General features: G+C 41.8%; 1 protein-coding gene across 1 annotated transcript in view; it reads right to left on the bottom strand.

The window, feature by feature from the left end:
- The window catches only part of LOC122934681 (fibrocystin-like), a 76,197-nt gene that overhangs the window by 53,963 nt on the left and 3,403 nt on the right, over positions 1-18,831 (bottom strand). Inside the window, exons 2-5 of the mRNA XM_044290321.1 lie at positions 10,885-11,037; positions 8,727-9,599; positions 3,758-3,923; positions 2,355-2,503 (exon numbers count right to left, since the gene is read on the bottom strand). Coding sequence (XP_044146256.1) covers positions 2,355-2,503; positions 3,758-3,923; positions 8,727-9,599; positions 10,885-10,996 — 1,300 coding nt within the window. The 5' untranslated portion in view covers positions 10,997-11,037. The remainder of the gene's footprint in view (positions 1-2,354; positions 2,504-3,757; positions 3,924-8,726; positions 9,600-10,884; positions 11,038-18,831) is intronic.

Raw genomic sequence — 18,831 nt, 5'->3', positions numbered from 1 at the left:
ACCCATAGTCAAATTTGACTAATATATGGTGGAAATAAGAGGGGAACAGAGCAACTCTTGGAAAAAGAGAAATGTCGCTACAGTAAGTTGATATGGTATTTCACACTATTTTGGGTGGTAGCAGGTCCTCTTTAAAAAGTGTCTATCTGCAGGATCAGACCCATTGAACCAGGTATACTGCCTAGTGAGGTTGATCCTACTGATTAAAATGATATCTGTCTTGTGAAAATCAGTTGTCGCAACCCTGAGAAAAAAAGACTTTTATTCTTAATGCAAATTAGGACTTCACTTGAAGTGAAGGGCATGGCCATTGCTGGAAAGCTAAGTTGCCCTGTATACACTTAAAGGCGTTGTCCAGCGCTTAATCCTCAGGATAGGTCATCAAAATCTGATTGGCAGGGGTCCAACACTCGTCACCACCACCGCTGTTTGAAGAGGAGGCATGGAGAGCTGCTTCCTCTTCATTACACTGCACTTCATCTCGGAAGTGAATGGAGCGAGTATTTGTAATTACACTACACCACCGCTACATTGAGATGAGACGTAGCGTAATGATAAGGAAGTAGACCGTCACCAATCAGATATTGTTGAGCTATCCCGAGAGGATAGGTCAAGAATATTAAGCGCTGGACAACCCCGTAAAGCTTTATCTTGCTGGAATATCATAGCCCATTTTCACAAAGCCGGTATCATTTTAATCAGCAGGATCAACCCTATCAGGCAGTATACTGTACCTGGTTTAACAACAGTCATCCTGCTGACAGGTACTTTTTAAATACTTATGCAAGCAACTATATTAGTTTCTAGTTTTATTGTAAAAAAAAAAATAATTGTCTGAAACATTTTGCCTTTAAAGGGGTTGAATACTTTTGCAATGTATATGTAGGCTGAGCAATGCATTTTATGTTCACCTTACCTTACAAAAAAATAAATAAACGAAAAATCGTATTTGTGTAGCGCACAATTTCCTGCGCAATGGCTTGTATTAATCTTCTTGCTTATACGGTAACAAAGCCTAGGTACAGCGCCATTACTTTGCCTCGAAAACGATGCTGTATCTCTAGCATCATAAACAGATTGTCTTGGTAACCTCGGCGTCAGAGAAATAACAGTCTCGGAGCCATATTCTGCTGCCTTTGTCATTTTTTGTCTCGGATTCCTGGCAGTATTTTATATTAGAAAGCTGAGGAACCCAGGACATCAGCGGTCGAAAGCGAGAACATAAATTTCTGCGGAGATTAAAGAGACATATACCTAGTTTCAGTCTTTGAGGCCTATAATTGCCTAGGAAAGAAAATGAGATTTCCCCTCGGGCTACAAGAAAATGGCATATTCAGGCTTAGATACAGGCAGACACGTTTTCTGTCAGCCTTCCAGTTGTATCTGTATCTCCGACGTCCTGTCAGTCCTGAAGAATAGAGACGCTCAGGATAGAATAAAAAAAAAAAGAAAGATCCCAATAATGCTGTTTGAAGTTCTTACAGCTACAGACAAGAAAAGCGATGAATTTCTGCAAGGAAGCCAGGAAATGCAGGATGAAATAGCAACCTGAAATACAGACGTACCAGGAGGGGGTATGCCGTATGTTGCAAACCACATACTGAATGTCAGGACAGTAAAAATACTCTTGGAAGATACTTACCCATGAGCCATCTTCAATGTTTCTCGGCATAGTGGACCCAATTCTTCCAAGTAATGGTGTCTAAGTTAACTCCTCTACTGATGTCCTGACTCCACTGGTGTGAGAACCACAACCACTGGACATAATGATCATGGCAATGCAGTTGAAAAAGCAATGATGGCAATGATTAGTCCACAGATGTTGGCCTAATCTAGTGGTTGCTGGTGGCATTGATATCAACAATCAACGTTAGACCTACTGTTCTCTACATGGATCATAGGAGGCTAATACCAGATGAGCATTAATTCGAGTATGTTGAATCTCAGAGTATAAGAATATATATAAAGTCATCAGTGCATGGGTCTGGTGCCAATGTTGACATACCGTTATGACTCCAACCAAAAAGAGATGATAGAGTCATGACAAGCCCATCATTTTTTTATTTTTTTTGGGTTCTTTGTCATAGGATATGAAATCTCTCGCCTAAGTAAAATGTCACCCAAGGGGTAATTATAGATGAACCCTAAGAAGAGTGAAGTTCAAAAGTCTCCTCAAACTTATTTTAAAAGGTTGGCATTGGTAAGATAAGAATACTGATAATACCATGCAGACATAGACCTATTAACATATGCATTTTATGTCAAAGTCATGTATGAATTGTTGGGGTTCTCTCTCTAGATATTTCCTTTTTATGGTCATCTGTCAATAGATGTACCTAAGAGTATTTACTTACCGACATTGTAACAGGGATATACAGCATCAAGTTCTGACTTGGAGAAGACTGAGGTTGGAGGGCCAAGACCCAGAAAACTGCCATCCAGATCTTTGAATAGGGCGACTTGTGCACCAGAACATTCAGTGGATAACGGGCAACCTGTGGTTCTGCCATGTAATGAGAAGAGCATGTAATTACTGCATTAGTAGACGTTTTTCCTTTGATGGGAAGTTACACAAACTGCTATTACTCCTTGGACAATGTACCATTATGAGACCCAGCACACTCATATACCATATTTCAAACCCTATGGTTATCAGAGCTTTGCACTACCAATCTCCTATATGGGTGTACTTGCTATTGGAGCAGACCCTGAGGTTCATGGGGCACCAATTACCAATCTTTGGGTGTTTTGGAGAACAGTAATTTGGCACCTTCAACTAACACGTGCAGAAATAATAGTTGAGATAATCAAGGGTTTATAAGAGAAGATGGGCTCAATTTCGACTATGTAGCATTTTCTTCTCAATGTATGCCCTTCTATTCTGTAGAGGCATATGTATAAATAATAAACTGCTCAAACCAAAATGCTTCTTTAACCAGACCTCAATGTCTACGTCATTATGTTGATATTTGAGATCTCCTACAGAAATTCCAATATGCTTATGTTTTTCTAGGTATGTTGTGGACCTTCTGTACCATGAATGGATTGGTAAAAGATAACTTGGGGTCTAGAGCCTAAAGATGTCCATACACATTAGATAAATCTCAGTCGAAACTGTAAATTTCAGTGAGATTGGTCAAGGAGCTACTGTATAAGGGGACCTCTTGAAGCTCCCCAGATGGTGAATTTTTAGAAAAGAATCATGAGGATATGTTGAACTTCAACATCTTTGATCTTTTTTTTTCTATAGCAGATAGTGTAGGAGATCTGGCAGTGGCTTCCCATTGAAATATGCCCCTAGCCGACCATGTACGTTTCTGGTAGAGTCTTTTGTTTTCTGATCAGAGGTGATAGCAGGGTACACAAAAGACACAGTTCAGTGACAAATTCATCTGGTTATATCTGTGATTTAATCACCACGATGGAAAAATGGAGCATAAAATGTAGAAAATTGTAATGAAAGTAGTCACAGGGAATAAGGAAAAGGTCCAAATGAAAAGATGGAAACTCTTTTGAAAGTCATGTTGTGCGTGGCAGACATTTTCTTTCATCCTAATTGTCAGTAAAATTGTAATTTCGCTCACTTAAAAGTTAATGTTATAGATAGTTCTTAAGAGTAATTTCATTTGTTTTCAAAGTCGAAGGAGGGTGCAATGGGCATTGGGCACCACTGTAGTACTGGAGTAGTCATAGGTTTAAGGGGGCATAATAGGTTCTCTGGGGACCATGTTAATAATGCACATGATTTCTATGATACCTGTCAGGCGGATGGAAGTAGAAGATGTAGTCAGGTCTTATGTCAGACATCTTAATCCTCTTGGCTGTGATTGGGCAGGTTATGGCCATGTTTCCAGGATTAGACATAATGCAAGTGTCAATATCATCACTGTAGCAGCTTTTCTTAAATCCAGAAAATGTAACATCTGGTGGGTAAAAAAAATAAATCAATGGTTGAACTCTCTGAAATATCCTTTAAAGAGTTAACTCATAAAGACAACCCCTCTCCATATGCCTTATTGGGACTTACGGACATGGCCACTTGGGAGGCCCTTCTATAAGCCAAAACAGAAACCGGCTGTTTCAGAACGTCATCTGCTTTGGTGTGCTCAAATGAAAGGCCACCATGTCATAGTACCAGTGCCATACCAAGGGGGGCTGAGGAGGAGAGGGGGTTCTCCACCCCAAGTGCCAACTCTCAAGGGGGTGCCAGAAACTATGAGCGCTTCCATCAATACAGTTGGAAGCACTCATTGCTTGAGCGTCGGGAGCTGCAGTCCTGTCACTCACTGACTGCTCAGCTCCCCGAGCGCTTTCTCTTCTTCAGGCTGGTGCACTGAATGAAGAAGCAGGAAGTCTTCTTCTCCCTGTTTCACCATTCAACCTTGCAGGCACAGTTCGCACTGCTGGCCTGTGTGGGAGGAGCCTGTATTCATGGAATCTGCATTTGTTCCTCCCATAGTGCTGCAGCACGATCTGTGCCTCAGTAACGGGACAAGGTGAGTAGTTACTGGTTTTTTTTTAAAGTTTATTTTATTAACATTGAGGTGGCACAGAGGGCTTACTACTCTGAAGGGAGCCCAGAGGACATTACTATTGTGAAGGGGCACAAAGGGCATTACTACTGTGAAGGGGGCACAGAGGGCATTACTACTGTGAAGGTGGCACAGATGGCATTACTACTGTGAAGGCGGCACAGGGGCATTACTACTGTGAAGGGGGCACAGAGTGAATTACTACTGTAAAGGGGTATATCTGTTATGGGGCACAGAGAGGACATTACTACTGTAAAAGACACAGAGGGCATTACTACTGTGAAGGGGCACAGAGGGCATTACTACTGTGAAGGGGCACAGAGGGTATTACTCCTGTAAAGGGGCATATCTGTTATGGGGCACAGAGAGGACATTGCTACTGTAAGGGACAGAGAATGCATTACTACTGTGAAGGGGCATAACTGTTATGGGGGCACAGAGAGGGCATTACTTCTATCAAGGGGCATAACTGTTATGGGGCACAGAGGGCATTACTACTGTGAAGGGGCACAGAGGGCACTACTACTGTGAAGAGGGCACAGAGGGCATTACTACTGTGAAGGGGGCACAAAGGGCATTACCACTGTAAAGGGGGCACAGAGGGAATTACTCCTGTCAAGGGGCATGACTGTTATTAGGCAGGGAGTGGGCATAACTGTTATGGGGCAGTGAGATGGAATTAATACTGTGAAGGGGGCAAAGAGGGCATTACTACTGTGAAGGGGCATAACTGTTATGAGGGCAGAGAGAGGACATTACTACTGTAAAGGGGCACAGAGGGCATTGTTACTGTAAATGGGCACAGATGGCATTACTACTGTGAATGGTCATATAGGGTATTACTGCTGTGAAGGGGGCACAGAGGACATTACTACTGTGAAGGGGCCCAGAGGGCATTACTACTGTGAAGGAAGCACAGAATGCATTAGTACTGTGAAGGGGCATAACTGTTATGGGGGCACAGTGAGGGCATAACTACCATGAAAGGGGCACAGAGAGGGCATAACTACTGTGAAGGTGGCACAATGAGGGCATAATTACTGTGAGGGGGGCACAATGAGGGCATAACTACTGTGAAGAGGGCACAATGAAGGGATAAGTACTTTGAAGGGGTACAATGTGGGCATAACTACTGTGAAAGTTGTACAATGAGGGCATAAATACTGTGAGGGGACAGTGTGGGCATAACTAACATGAGGGGACACAATGTGGATATTATTAGGGTGCACATATCTGAACATAACTACCGTGAAGGTTGTAAAATGAGGGCATTACTACTGTGAGGGGTCACAATTTGGGAGGTGCCAGAGAAAGGACCTGCCCCGGGTGCCAAACACCTTAGGCATGCTACTGCATAGTACATTTCCCCTGTAGTGGTCACTGTTGTGGTGGCCGCGGCTTCCCCAGGAAACTCAGCTTCTTGCCACATGTGTTAGGAGCTGGTCAAGTGGCACACAGTTGATCGCCACCATCATGGCTCTCATATGGAAGAAACTGTCATTAGAATAGTGGGACTGCCAATCAGTCCACACCAGCTAATGTACACCAGACTTTTCTACCACCACTATTTGGATTCCAGGGCTAATATTTTTAAAAAAATTATTTAAAGGGTTTTCCGAGATTTTTTTTTACTGATAATCTATCCTCTGGATAGGTCATCAATATTTAATTGGTGGGGGTCCGACACCCGAGAGCCCCCATCAATCAGCTGTTTTGAAAAGGCTTCTTGCAGCTTACTAAGCACAGCGCCGTACATTGTATAGCGGTTGTGCTTGGTAACGCGCTTGGCCGCAGTCAATTGAACCAGAGAGAAGGCATTGTTGACGCTGCTGCCTTCTCAAACAGCTGATCGGCTGGGGTCTCAGGTTTCAGACCCCCAACGATCAGATACTGTTGAACTATCCAGAGGATAAGCTATCAGCAAAAAAAAGATCTCGGAAACCCCCTTAAAGTTAATTTATCGGGGATAAAAACCCTACCATTCTTCCATTCTTTTTAAAATATTTTTTTGTTATTGTTCATTACTGTCCTACAATAAGCGCTTATATTTATAGTACAAGCAGTGATAGTTATGACGATACCAGATATGTGGGGGTTGTATTACTTTATGTGTGATTTATAAAATGTACTTTATTAAAAATGCAACTGGCACGACTTAACATGATTTAGCCTTTCATGTGGTCCTAGGCTGTTCCTATAGGGTCCACCTTACCCATCCCTTGTACACTACCATGATTAGGTTTGATCATTCTGCCAGGGAGGAGGGGGGTATTATTTCTCCTTATGGAGAGTGCCTAATAGACTTAAATGATCTTACGGACCAAGCAGTGTTTTTGGGGGGGAAAAAGGGTATGCAAATTAGCTCTCTTTCCAAAAAGAAAAGAAAGCTGAGCCTCTAAAGACCCCAAATGTACCTGGTACCACCTGGTGATATTAGAAGCTCAGCTTTATTTTCTCTTTGGAAAAAGAGATACTTTTCATAGGTTTCATCATGGCACTAAACATCCTGCCAGGATTGAGTTTTCCCAGATCCCGAAAACTGCAATGGTCGACTAGGTCTGTATAACTCTATGGTGCCTCACTACCAGACTCCTGATGTACTAATATGTCAAGGTACATTAACTGGTTAAAAAGAAGAAAAAAAACTGAAATATACTATGTACAATGCATTTAAATAGTCTTTAGACACTTTTTTCAAATTTCATTATCAGCCTTGCAAGTAAAAAAATAATGAAAAAATCAAGTTTTCCTCCATCATTCTGCACTCAATACTCCTTACTGAGAAGGAGAAGACAGAATTTTAGAACATTTTGAAAATGTATTAAAAAGGAAAAACTAAAATATAGCATGGACAAACATATTCAGACCCTTCACTATGACACTGGAAATTTAGCTGACAAAGCATATCAGAGCAAAAACCAAGCCATAAGGAAGGAAAGAACTGCATATAGAGCTCAGAGACAGGATTGTGTGGGGGCACAGATATGAAGAAGGGTACAAAAAATTTCTGCTGCAATGAAAGTTCCCAAGAGCACAGTGGACTTCGCTTTCTTACATGGAAGAGGTTTAGAACAACTGGGACTCTTTCTAGAGCTGACTGCCCCACCAAACGAAGTAATCGGGGGAGAAGGGTCTTGATAAGAGAGGTGACCAAGAACCCAATGGTCACTGTGGCTGAGCTCCAAAGATTCTTTGTGCAGAAGGAAGTAACCTCCATTAGGTCAACCATTACTGCAGCACACCACTAAACTGGTGGCCAGAAAGAAGCATCTCCTCAGTAAAAGACACATGAAAGTGTTTGGAGTTTGCAAAAAAAGGCCTTTCCGACTGTGAGAAACAAGATAGAACTTTTTGGCCTCAATTCTAAGTGTCATGATTGGAAGAAACCAGGCACTGTTCATCACCTGCCCGATACCACCCTTACATTGAAGCATGATGGTGGCAGCATAATGCTATGAGGGTGATTTGCAGCAGCTGGGACAGGGAGACTGGTCAGGGTTGAGGGAAGGCTGAATGGAACAAAATACAGAGATATTCTTAATGAAAACCTGAATAAGTGTACTCTGGACCTCAAAAAATGGCTATCCGCTGATGGCCCCCATCCAACCTGACAGAGCTTGAGAGGATATGCAGAGAAGAATGGCAGAAGAGCCTTTGTGACACCATACCGAAGAAGACTGGAGGCTGTAATCACTGCCAAAGATACTTCATCTAAGTTCTGAGTAAAGGGTCTGAATACTTATGTCAATGCAAGATTTTAGTTTTTCCTTTTCAATAAATCAGCAAAGATTTCTAATATTCTCACTTTCTCATTATGAGGTACTGAGTGCAGATTGATAGGGGAAAACATTCTTTTTTTCCAACATAAAATGTGAGAAAGAGATAGGCTCCGAATAACGCACTGTAGGTTTCATGGACCTAATTTGATGCTAAAATATTTTGGAAGAATGTTCTGTGAAAACACACCTGTTCTCATTAATCCATAACCCCTTTCCAAGTGAGTCAAGGAAAGCTGAGAAACCCTAGTTGAGTCAACTCGTGTCATTATTTTAGAAAGATTCTAGGTATAGATTAAACACATTATTAAATCTGTGCCAATGTCCTCACCAGGCCATTAGCATGTACTAAGATATTTATATGTCCATATGATGAAATAACATCAAGTAGGATGTTCACTTGTAATACTTAACTGACCTTGCAATTTCATTATACCAGAGATGGCTCCATCAACTGCTAGCATGTGCCATGGGTACTCTGGCCAATGCCTAGGTCTTGAGGTAAACATGGGCCAATGAATGCCCACTCTCCCTTTGTAAGGTGAAGATGGGGCTCGGTCCCTTAGTGTGACATTGGCAGAAATTGGGTTAATTCTGTCCCGTAGGCAGTCAAATGCTGGGCTTGTCGCAACTATGACAGAGTTTTTGATTGAGATGTATTGCTTTAAGGAAGGATACACAGATACTTGGGAAACAATTGGTAAAAGGCCAACTCTGTTGTCTACAAGCGCTATACTGTCCACCACAGCACTGCCTTCCACATGAAAGAAAAGGCCATAATCATAGTTCTTATAGGACAAGAATCCAGATATTTTTGTACAATTCTTAAGGCCGTCCTCCCAGTAGATATGAATTCCATGAAGGCTTGAATGAGCCACATTGTCCAGCCAAGACTTTTCTCCAAAATGACACCTTTGGCCTTGTATGTGAAATGCAATACGTTCAGATCCTGCCACTGAATTACCAGACAAGAAAACGTGGCTTGATGGATTGATCTTCACACCGGTTACCCATTCCGCTTGGGTTTCAGGTTGCTTCATTAAGATGAGAAGGTTATCAGTAAGAATATGGCTCCCACCATCAAGGTGAATCCCATGTCCAAAGCTGTCATAAAATACATTGGCATGTAGCAAAATGTTTGTGCTGTTGGTAGCTCTTATACCCCCTCCACAGCTGTGGTGAATGCTTGAAGAAGAAATCAAAGAACTTTGTGATGTGTTATTAAAGTTTATTGATGGGAACAATGAGGATCCAAAATTAGAAATTTCAGTGTTTGAAAGTTCAAGAGACCCTGAAATAAAAAAGTCATAGTTATGGTCTACAAATTTTGTAAATTATGGAAACAAAGCAGAGAAAAAATACATTCATTAACAAATCAGATCACTCCGAAGTGGTAATAGAACATAAGCACATTGATTTTGTGAGGAAAGTCACCAACTCATTCATTTGATCATAATAGTGGGGATTTGATTGTAGCTGATCAAAGCTGATCTTTGGGGGTTTCAAAGATCAGACTAATGGTAGTCAGCTGATTACAGTTTTCATTTTAAAAAGGGGTTTTCCTGGTGTGAAAACCACTTTTTGAGTCTACTACTAGCTGATGAATTCCTATGATTTTGTGAGGCTATATACATACCATCGCAATCCGCCAATCCAGAAGGAGAATTATGGAAAAATACTGTCCATTTTCTGGCTTATGAAATAAAGCTATTTTGCTAATTTTTCTCCAGAGTTCTTTGCCGAAAAGACTTCCAACTTCTTGGATCTTCTCAATAAAAACCATTTGCCTTTTGTATGAATTCTCAGCAGAATAAAAAAATGTGCATGCTTCATTGGACAACGTATGTACAGCTGTATTTTTCCTCGAAGCATTGCTAATGTCTGCTCATTGTGTGGTGACATGTTTCTTACTATTTTAATTTTGGTTTTGCTATTTTTTTTCTTTTTATGATATTTAAAGAGGACCTTTCATCAGAATTAAACTTCTAAATTAACTATACAGGCGTGTAGAGCGGCGCCCAGGGACCCCCCTGCACTTACTGGTATACCTGGGCGCCGCTCCGTTCTCCGGTAATTGCCTCCGGTATCTTCATAGTTAGGCTCCACCCAGGGGAACCAGCCGGCGCCTCCTTCTCCCATGCTGCAGCGCTGGCCAATCACAGCGCTCAGCTCTCTCTCAGGCTATGAGCTGAGCGCTGTGATTGGCCAGCGCTGCAGCATTGGAGAAGGAGGCGCCGGCAGTTTCCCTGGGTGGAGCCTAACTGTAAAGATACCGGAGGCAATTACCGGAGAACGGAGCGGCGCCCAGGTATACCAGTAAGTGCAGGGGGGTCCCTGGGCGCCGCTCTACACGCCTGTATAGTTAATTTCGAAGTTTAATTCTGATGAAAGGTCCTCTTTAAATAAATAAAAAACATATTTATCTATTTTAAATGTATATATATATATATATATATATATATATTTTTATGAATAAAGTAGTTTATTATTTTGGAGCTCAGTAGAATGAACATGCAAGAATGCAAAAAAAAAAAGCAAAAACTTTACATACTGTAGGAAAGTAGCTCTTCACATACCCAAGTATTCTTCCCCAAGAACATTTGTATATTGGCCAACCATAATTCTACCCGAACAGGGTGTGTCGGTATCAATCTGGACATTGCGAGACAACAAGCCAACCTCTGCCATCAGTGGGATTTTCCAGGTATCTCCAATTGAGTGTATTGTACCTGTAAACAAATTACCTTTTACATTTCTCACACAATTAATATGTTAACTGTTATCTTCCTGACAGAATACAGCTGGCTGCCAAAATGCGTTACAATATAAACATTCCGACTGAGCAGGGTTCAAACAAAATGGCACATGCACCTCACTAGTTTATCTGTAATATCAACCCAATCCCATAAATCTGATGTCTACAAAAACATTCATATTACAGTGCCATACGCTTAATATACTACAGACAGTTGGAAGGTCCTCTTTAAATATGTGCCCACCTCTGCCTCATGTCCCACAAGTTTCCCCATCTACATTCCTGGGAGATATAAAAAGACCTAAGCGCTGTTTGTGTCACGCTGTCTATCTCTTCATTGGATTCTACAGGCAGACTGGTCTTAGTGCATCAGTAAATGAAAATTAAGGGACCTGCACTCATCAGGCATTAGGAGCTTGTCCTCCCAACCTATACGGTCACCAAACACAATGTTGCTATTAGTCTTTACAAAGACGGCACAGTTTGTAGTTGATAGATTTTTTTATTATTAAGTTCCTGCACATTCAAAAAGAGGGGCTGCAAGAGGAACCAGGAGGAGCAAGGGTGGACAGAGTGGCTAGGGTTCGTCCGCCATGCACTTATCTGCTCAGTTGAATATGGATTAAAAGCAACTGATTGCTACGTGAAAGGTATCATTACGTTCAGCTGAACTAGTGCTACAAGATATTATGGCTGGTTTACCAGTGAATCCCTTTAAGTGAAGATTTATGGATATAAAGATAATGGATTCCCACCAGAATGTGATCCCTCATGAGTCCTTGCCATAGTTTTCCGAGATTAAAAATCTTGCGTTATGCTAATGTTTGGTATATGCTTTTGGTTTGTGCACCTCTTAACATTTGTTCCTTTTTTCCGCATCCCTGAACAGACCTTAAGTGTTCTAAGTGAACTCTGAAAAGAAGCCATGGGTGTGCTCCCAGGAGTGTGCTCCGGCAGGCCATCGAGGTGCAGTGGTGCATATCGAAGACACAAGGAAAAAGTTCACTTCTTCAATCTTTTCAACTCGGGGTCATTACTAACAGGAGACATCTACACAAAGCTGTATTAACAGTAGCAATGCATGAGATACTTTTGTCATATGAATCTGCTTGGACAGTAATGTTTCCCCAACAGAAAGAGGTGGGAAGTAGCTTAGATCAGTGGTGCAACAACCAGAGACACAGACCACGTAACTGCCAACAGGCTCGTGGTGACAGACATTAGGGCACTTAGCTTCTTTCTTTCTTTCGCTGTAGCAGTCACTAGTTGGAGCTCAATGCTTGCAGGTTTTACAGCTTCCTTTGAGTTATTCGAGAATTTGCAATTATTTTCTTGATTGCGAAAATTGGCAATATAATATGCGCGCATTGTGGGCGCAATACAGTCGTGGGTCACTGTTGCTACATTTTTCAAGCTGCTAGAAGTTTCCTGAGACTGGAGAAATTGGTTGGCACGGCAGAACATTACAATAGCTTTATATGCAGATAGAGTGCTCCAATATATTTGCGATTGCGCAAATCGGCAATTAGTGGTGCGCATAGTTTTGCGCAATACGTGCAACTTCACATTTAGCAGGTCTGACTACATATTACTGATTGGTGCACTAAGTATTGTTGTGACATCACAGCACTATGTCTGTAGCATGTATGTATGGCCAGCAGAGAAACAGTAATCCCTATCACACTACCTAACACCCTGCACTGGAACCTATCAGCTCCACTATATCAGGATATAACCTGCACAGACTATCTCCTACTAACTATCTGTATTATATATATATAAGCTAACTAACTATCTAATGTAATGACACAGCAAAGCACAGAGCACAGCAATGACACTGCTCTCTCTCTCTCTCTCAAAACTGCAAAAAACTGCAAAAAATGGCTGCTGGGGGGGTTCTTATATAGTAAAGGGTAGGCCACTTTCCTATTGGTTGCTAGGGATGTTGCTAAGCTCAGACACAGACATTGTCGCCTTCTCATTGGCCCACAAGCAAGAAGCAGGGAGGGATCATGGGTTCAGATGAAAAGAATCTAGAATATTCACGAATACGAATATATAGCACTATATTCTACATCTTTGCAAATTCTCGAAGTGGCCATATTTGCGATAAAAATTAGCGATTCAAATATTTGGGATCAACACTACTAATGACCTATCCTATAGTTTATCAATAGTGTTGAGCGAAGCAAAGCGGAATTCGGTCTGAGTTTACAAAAACTTAGCAATTAATCAGAATTTCCTCACGCTTCGTTGTAACAAATCAGTTTTTCCTAAAATAGTGACTGTGCATATTACAAAATGAAAGTAAGAAGCCCGGGAATGTGAGATTATCCATAATTCTGTGCAGCCAGCCAATCCGCAGATAGGCATCCCCTATGACATCACAGCCCTATAAAACCCTCATCCCGCACAGTCTCCACCATTGTCCTGGGAGAGATATGGCGAGAGCTGATACGCTAGGGACAGTGTTGCTAAAAATGATTAATAGAAGAATATTAGAGAGGAAGGTTGTAGGGAGTCTGCAGGGAGAGTACAGGGAGACTTATTCTGCGTCAGTTCTATTTATTTATCCCTACATTTACTTATTCCTACATCAGCCATAAGCGTAATTCAATACCAAGCAGATAGAAGCCTTTATTATTCCAGTGCTGGCGTGCCAACCAATACCATCCAGTCTGCACCCCTAAAGGGGGCCAGGTTTTAATGATGTCCATCCTCATCTTTGCTGGATTTACTTCTTCCAAATCATCCTTCTTGGTCTCCATGTCCTAGAAAAGTCAGCAAGATCCAGAGAGCGGAGGAGCTGGATGTTCCTGATGACATATTCTCATCCATATTAGATTATGTGGAAAAGGAGGAAAAGCAGATGACAGAAGAAGGGCTCCCACCTGTAGGGCAGGAGAGCGCTGGGGTTGGAGAAGTGGGTATGCAAGAGCTGATTAATATTCTGGGTTTACTGTCAAATAACCTGCAGGAGATTTCAGGCCAGAACAGCAGTAATATGCATATTGTGCCCCCAACTAACCAGCCGAACCCCATACCAGCAACAGCCTCTGGTTAAAGGTGCCACGTGGCCATTAACAATGAAGAAGGACTATACAGTGCAGTGCATTATTACATGAAAGGCAGCTACCGGCTAATTTGCTGCAAGGTTCTTCACCACAGGATGGCGACAACCCGCCCGCATCGCGGCTGCTCAACTAACAACTGCTTTTGTACGAGTAAAGTTATATGGCAGTACATTATAGTAAAAATTTTTTACTTACAAATTAAATTCCCCTGACATGTAAAAAAAAAAAAAGGTAAAATGAATAAAAAAGTAATGTTAAACAATAGGCATTAAAACACAAAAACGAAAACACATTTTATAAAATATAAGTCCAAGACCCTAATATAATGTACAAATATTTTATATTGTCACAGCCATACCAACCTGGACTATAAATTTTTTAGCATCAAAACATAATAAAAACTAAATTTTGCCAATATAAAAATTAATGTAAATTAAACACTAACATAAATGCACTGGAACATGTAAAACTCATCCTGCAAAAAAACAAAGCAAAAAAAAAAAAAAAACTCATACAGGAAATGTATGATCTCTGGAAGGCAAAAAGCAAAAATTTAAATAATTCATAAAAGGAAACTGAAGTAAATTACATCCTACTGTAGGTGGAGTGTCACTTTAAGCACTGTAGTCTGTTGGTGTAAAAAAATAATTACTACTCTATAGTGGTCATTTATCAAACTGGTGTAAAGTAGAATTAGTTCAGTTGCCCATAGCAACCAATCAGATTTCACCTTTAATTTTACAAAGGAGCTGCCAAAATAAACGGTGGAATCTGGTTGCTATAAGCAACTAAGTCAGTTCTACTTTTACACCAGTTTGATAAATGACCCCCAGTATGCCTAGAAAGACAAACAAAAAGTGATTAGGAAGGAGAAAGATTCCCTATATCCGGCATTATCGCGGCCAGCGCTGACTCACTCAGGAGTGAAATAGGAGCATTGATTTGACAAGTTTTAATTCAGCTGAAATGGACACTTTAATCCTTATAATATCTACTAGTAGATTTATTTCAGGATGGTGAAGCCGCCTAGACCCAGCTCACAAATGATTGCCTGAAATAATTTCTCACTTAACTGGTGACAAAGTAAATTCGGGAAAAAACTTCAGTTCAAGTCACTAATCGCTATAAATCAGGTATACCCATACGTCACGTTGGCTGAGGGAATGTATGGAGCGCGCTGCTGCAGTGAGCCCGCTCCATACCCAGCAGTAACAGTGACATTAGTGGCCCCATGACACAGTAGGGAGGGTGTCAGCAGCAGCAATGCACACGGCGATATATGGCACCTGCCTTTAACACTGAGGCACACTAAGACTCCATTCACACGTCTGCAAGTGTTGTCCGCACCCATTCCGCGCGATTGCAGACAAGAATAGGCATTTCTATGGGGGTGCCGGCCGGGTGTATTACAGATCTGCAATGCACTACGGATGTGTGAATGGACCCTAACTGTAACACTAAAATAACGGATTAACTCTGAATGTCAGTATACTGCCCAGTGATGTACACAGAAATATATGACACCTGCTGTTAATACTGAAGCACACTATCTGTATCCCTACCAGAATGGATTAACTATGAATGTGATGCACACGGTGATACACTCTCCCTGCAGTCTCCCTGTACTCTCCCTGCAGTCTCCCTGCACTCTCCCTGCACTCTCCCTGCACTCTCCCTGCAGTCTCCCTGCAGTCTCCCTGCACTCTCCCTGTACTCTCCCTGCAGTCTCCCTGTATTCTCCCTGCACTCTCCCTGCACTCTCCCTGCAGTCTCCCTGCAGTCTCCCTGTACTCTCCCTGCAGTCTCCCTGTACTCTCCCTGCAGTCTCCCTGTACTCTCCCTGCAGTCTCCCTGCACTCTCCCTGCAGTCTCCCTGTACTCTCCCTGCAGTCTCCCTGTACTCTCCCTGCACTCTCCAATATTGTCCTATTAACAGTTTGCAGCAACACTGTCCTGAGCACATGAGCGCTTGTTACTTCTCCCTATGCTCAGCTCACAGTAGTGATGGGTAGTTCATGAACAATCAGCTCATTTAGTTCCCATTCCTGAGAAAGATTAGTTCACCAGGAACTAAAGCAACTGGGCGGAGTAGACGGTGAGGACACAGCAGCTCCAGCAGGATTATTCACTGTCACTACCACTTGCTTTATAGTTCCTACTTCTAGAAAAGTAGAAAAACACAATATAGATCTGCAAATACAAATGAAATAAAACAAAAAATGATACTGCTTAGACTCAGCCCCTCTGTGTGCATGCGAGAGTATACAGTGTGTGTAAGTAGGTTCATAAAACTCACCTGTTTTGTGATAAAATACCGTCCTGTGTGCTGAAGATGCTGTTGGCGCTGCTGCACTGCTTTTCAGCTCTCTCATACATTCGCCATGAGTGGATCTGAACTACTATAGGGGGCGCTGCTGCGCTCAGTGTTCTACATCTCATTAAACTAGAGCAGGGGTTAGCAACCATCGGCACCCCAGGTGTTGTGAAGCTACATCTCCCATCATGCACACTTGCTTAGTTGTTCTCTGAACTATCACAGAAGTGAAAGGAGCATGCTGGGAGTTGTAGTTTCACAACAGCTGGAGTGCCGAAGGTTGCTGATCCCTAAACTACACTGTCAGGATTCATTCTAGGAGCAGGTTAGTTCAGTAGTTCCTCTAGTTTAGTCAGTTCACGAGTCACAGGCTCCCTGTCAGCCTCATCAGGACATGGTGCTGTAGGGCAGACAGCTGGCTATACTGGTGTCCTGTTCACTCCACCAAATATCATCTCACTGTTCTTATTCACACTGCTGGACAATAATAAATATATCTGACCCTTTTAATAAAACTATAACTCATCCAAAGAGCTGGAAATCCTATGTGTAAGGGCTCATGCACACGACCGTATGTATTTTATGGTCTGCAAAACACAGATCCGCCAAAAAATAAAATAAGACAACAATGGTGGAGACCGCGCGGGATGCGGCTTTTATAAGGCTGTGACATCATAGGGGATAGCTACATGCGCATTATAGGTAATCTTGTGTTCCCGGGCTTCTTACTTCCACTTTGCAGCTGCCATTTTAGGAAAAATTGATACCTTACCACGAAGCGCAAGGAAATTTGCCTTCGTTGCTAATCAAAGTTTTCCTAAACTTCAGACCAAATAACGCTTTGGATGCTTCGATTCACTCAACACTATCTGTTAGTTTAGGTGGGTACACATAGGGCTTACACACAAGATAGCCTCCTGGTCTGACTGATTATGTCTGTTATATGTTGGGGGTTTGAAGAATGAAGTAGTTTGATCTAGGATTAGGCAAATATTTTCAGATTATAGCTATATTCAGCACAGTTTCTGGATTGCCTATGTCTCTCTGCTGTTCTATCAGGTGTTGCATCTGTCATTCACCTTGGTCATGTTCCTCAGTGAAGCTTCTGTTCTTGGCCCTGTCCATGGGTCTCCATTGGCTATCCATCTATTCTCAGTAATGCTTCTCTTATTAATCCTATATGACCCAGGTGATATTCCTGTTCTTGATCCTGACCATGTGTTCTGGTCATGTTCCTGTTCTTGATCCTGACCATGTGTCCCAGTGATGTTCCTGTTCTTGATCCTGACCATGTGTCCTAGTGATGTTCCTGTTCTTGATCCTGTCTATGTATTCCTAGTGATATTTCTGTTCTTGATCCTGCTCGTGTTCCAGTGATGCTTCTGTTTTGCCCCTGTCCATGTGTCCCTAGTGATGGTTTTATTCTTGATCCTGTATATGTGTGCACAGTAAAACTTTTCTTTTCTGTTCTTGATCATGTAAATGACTCCCCAGTGATGCTTCTCTTTGTGATCATGTACATGTGTCCCCAGTAATGGTTCTGTTTTGGTTCTTGCCAACATGTCACCATTAATTCTTCTGTTCTTGATCCTGTCCATGTGTTCCCAGTGATTCTTCCGTTTTTTATTCTGTCCATGTGTCCCCAGTGATGGTTCAGTTTTTTATCTTGCCAATGTGTCACCAGTCATGCTTCTGTTCTTGATCCTGCTCCTGTGTCAAACTATCCTGTTCTTAATACTGCCCATGTGTGCCTAGTGATCCTTCTGTTCTTGGTCAAATCCATGTGTCCCCAGTGCTGTTTATGTTTTTGAACCTGCCAATATGTCACTAGTGATTATTCTGTTCTTCATCCTGTCCACAAGTGATTTTAATGTTCTTGATTTTGTCCATGTTTCCCCAGTGATTCTAATATTCTTGATCTATGTCCATGCGTTTTCAGCTATTCTTCCCTTCTTGACTCATGTATTATCCTGTTCTTGACCCTTTTGGTCCTGTTCACGATCCTAGTCCATGTATTCCTATTAATGCTTCTCTTTGTAACCTTGTCCATAAGTCTTGCACATGCTTCTGCTATTAGTATTATTGCATATGTTTCTCTAGTGATGTTTCTGTTCTTCATATTGTTCAAGTTTCCCCAGTGATGCTTCTATTAATGATCATACTCATGTGTCCTAGGTGATTCTTCTGTCCTTGATTCTGTGCTATGCCCCACTGATGCTTCTGTTCTGTAACCCATGTGCTTGACCTCAGTGAGACAATTTCCTATAAGTTATGTGAAAAACGAATATTGCTAAATGGTTTTAGAATAATTATAGTAAGTTTACTGGTGAAGAACGAACTAATAAACTTTTCGGGACTTCCTTCTTACAATCTCATAGTT

This window comes from Bufo gargarizans, chromosome 4 (genome assembly GCF_014858855.1).
Source record: "Bufo gargarizans isolate SCDJY-AF-19 chromosome 4, ASM1485885v1, whole genome shotgun sequence".
Lineage (NCBI taxonomy): Eukaryota > Metazoa > Chordata > Amphibia > Anura > Bufonidae > Bufo > Bufo gargarizans.
The sequence above is the reverse complement of the archived record's forward strand: the minus strand, read 5'-3'. Positions and strand labels throughout refer to the sequence as shown.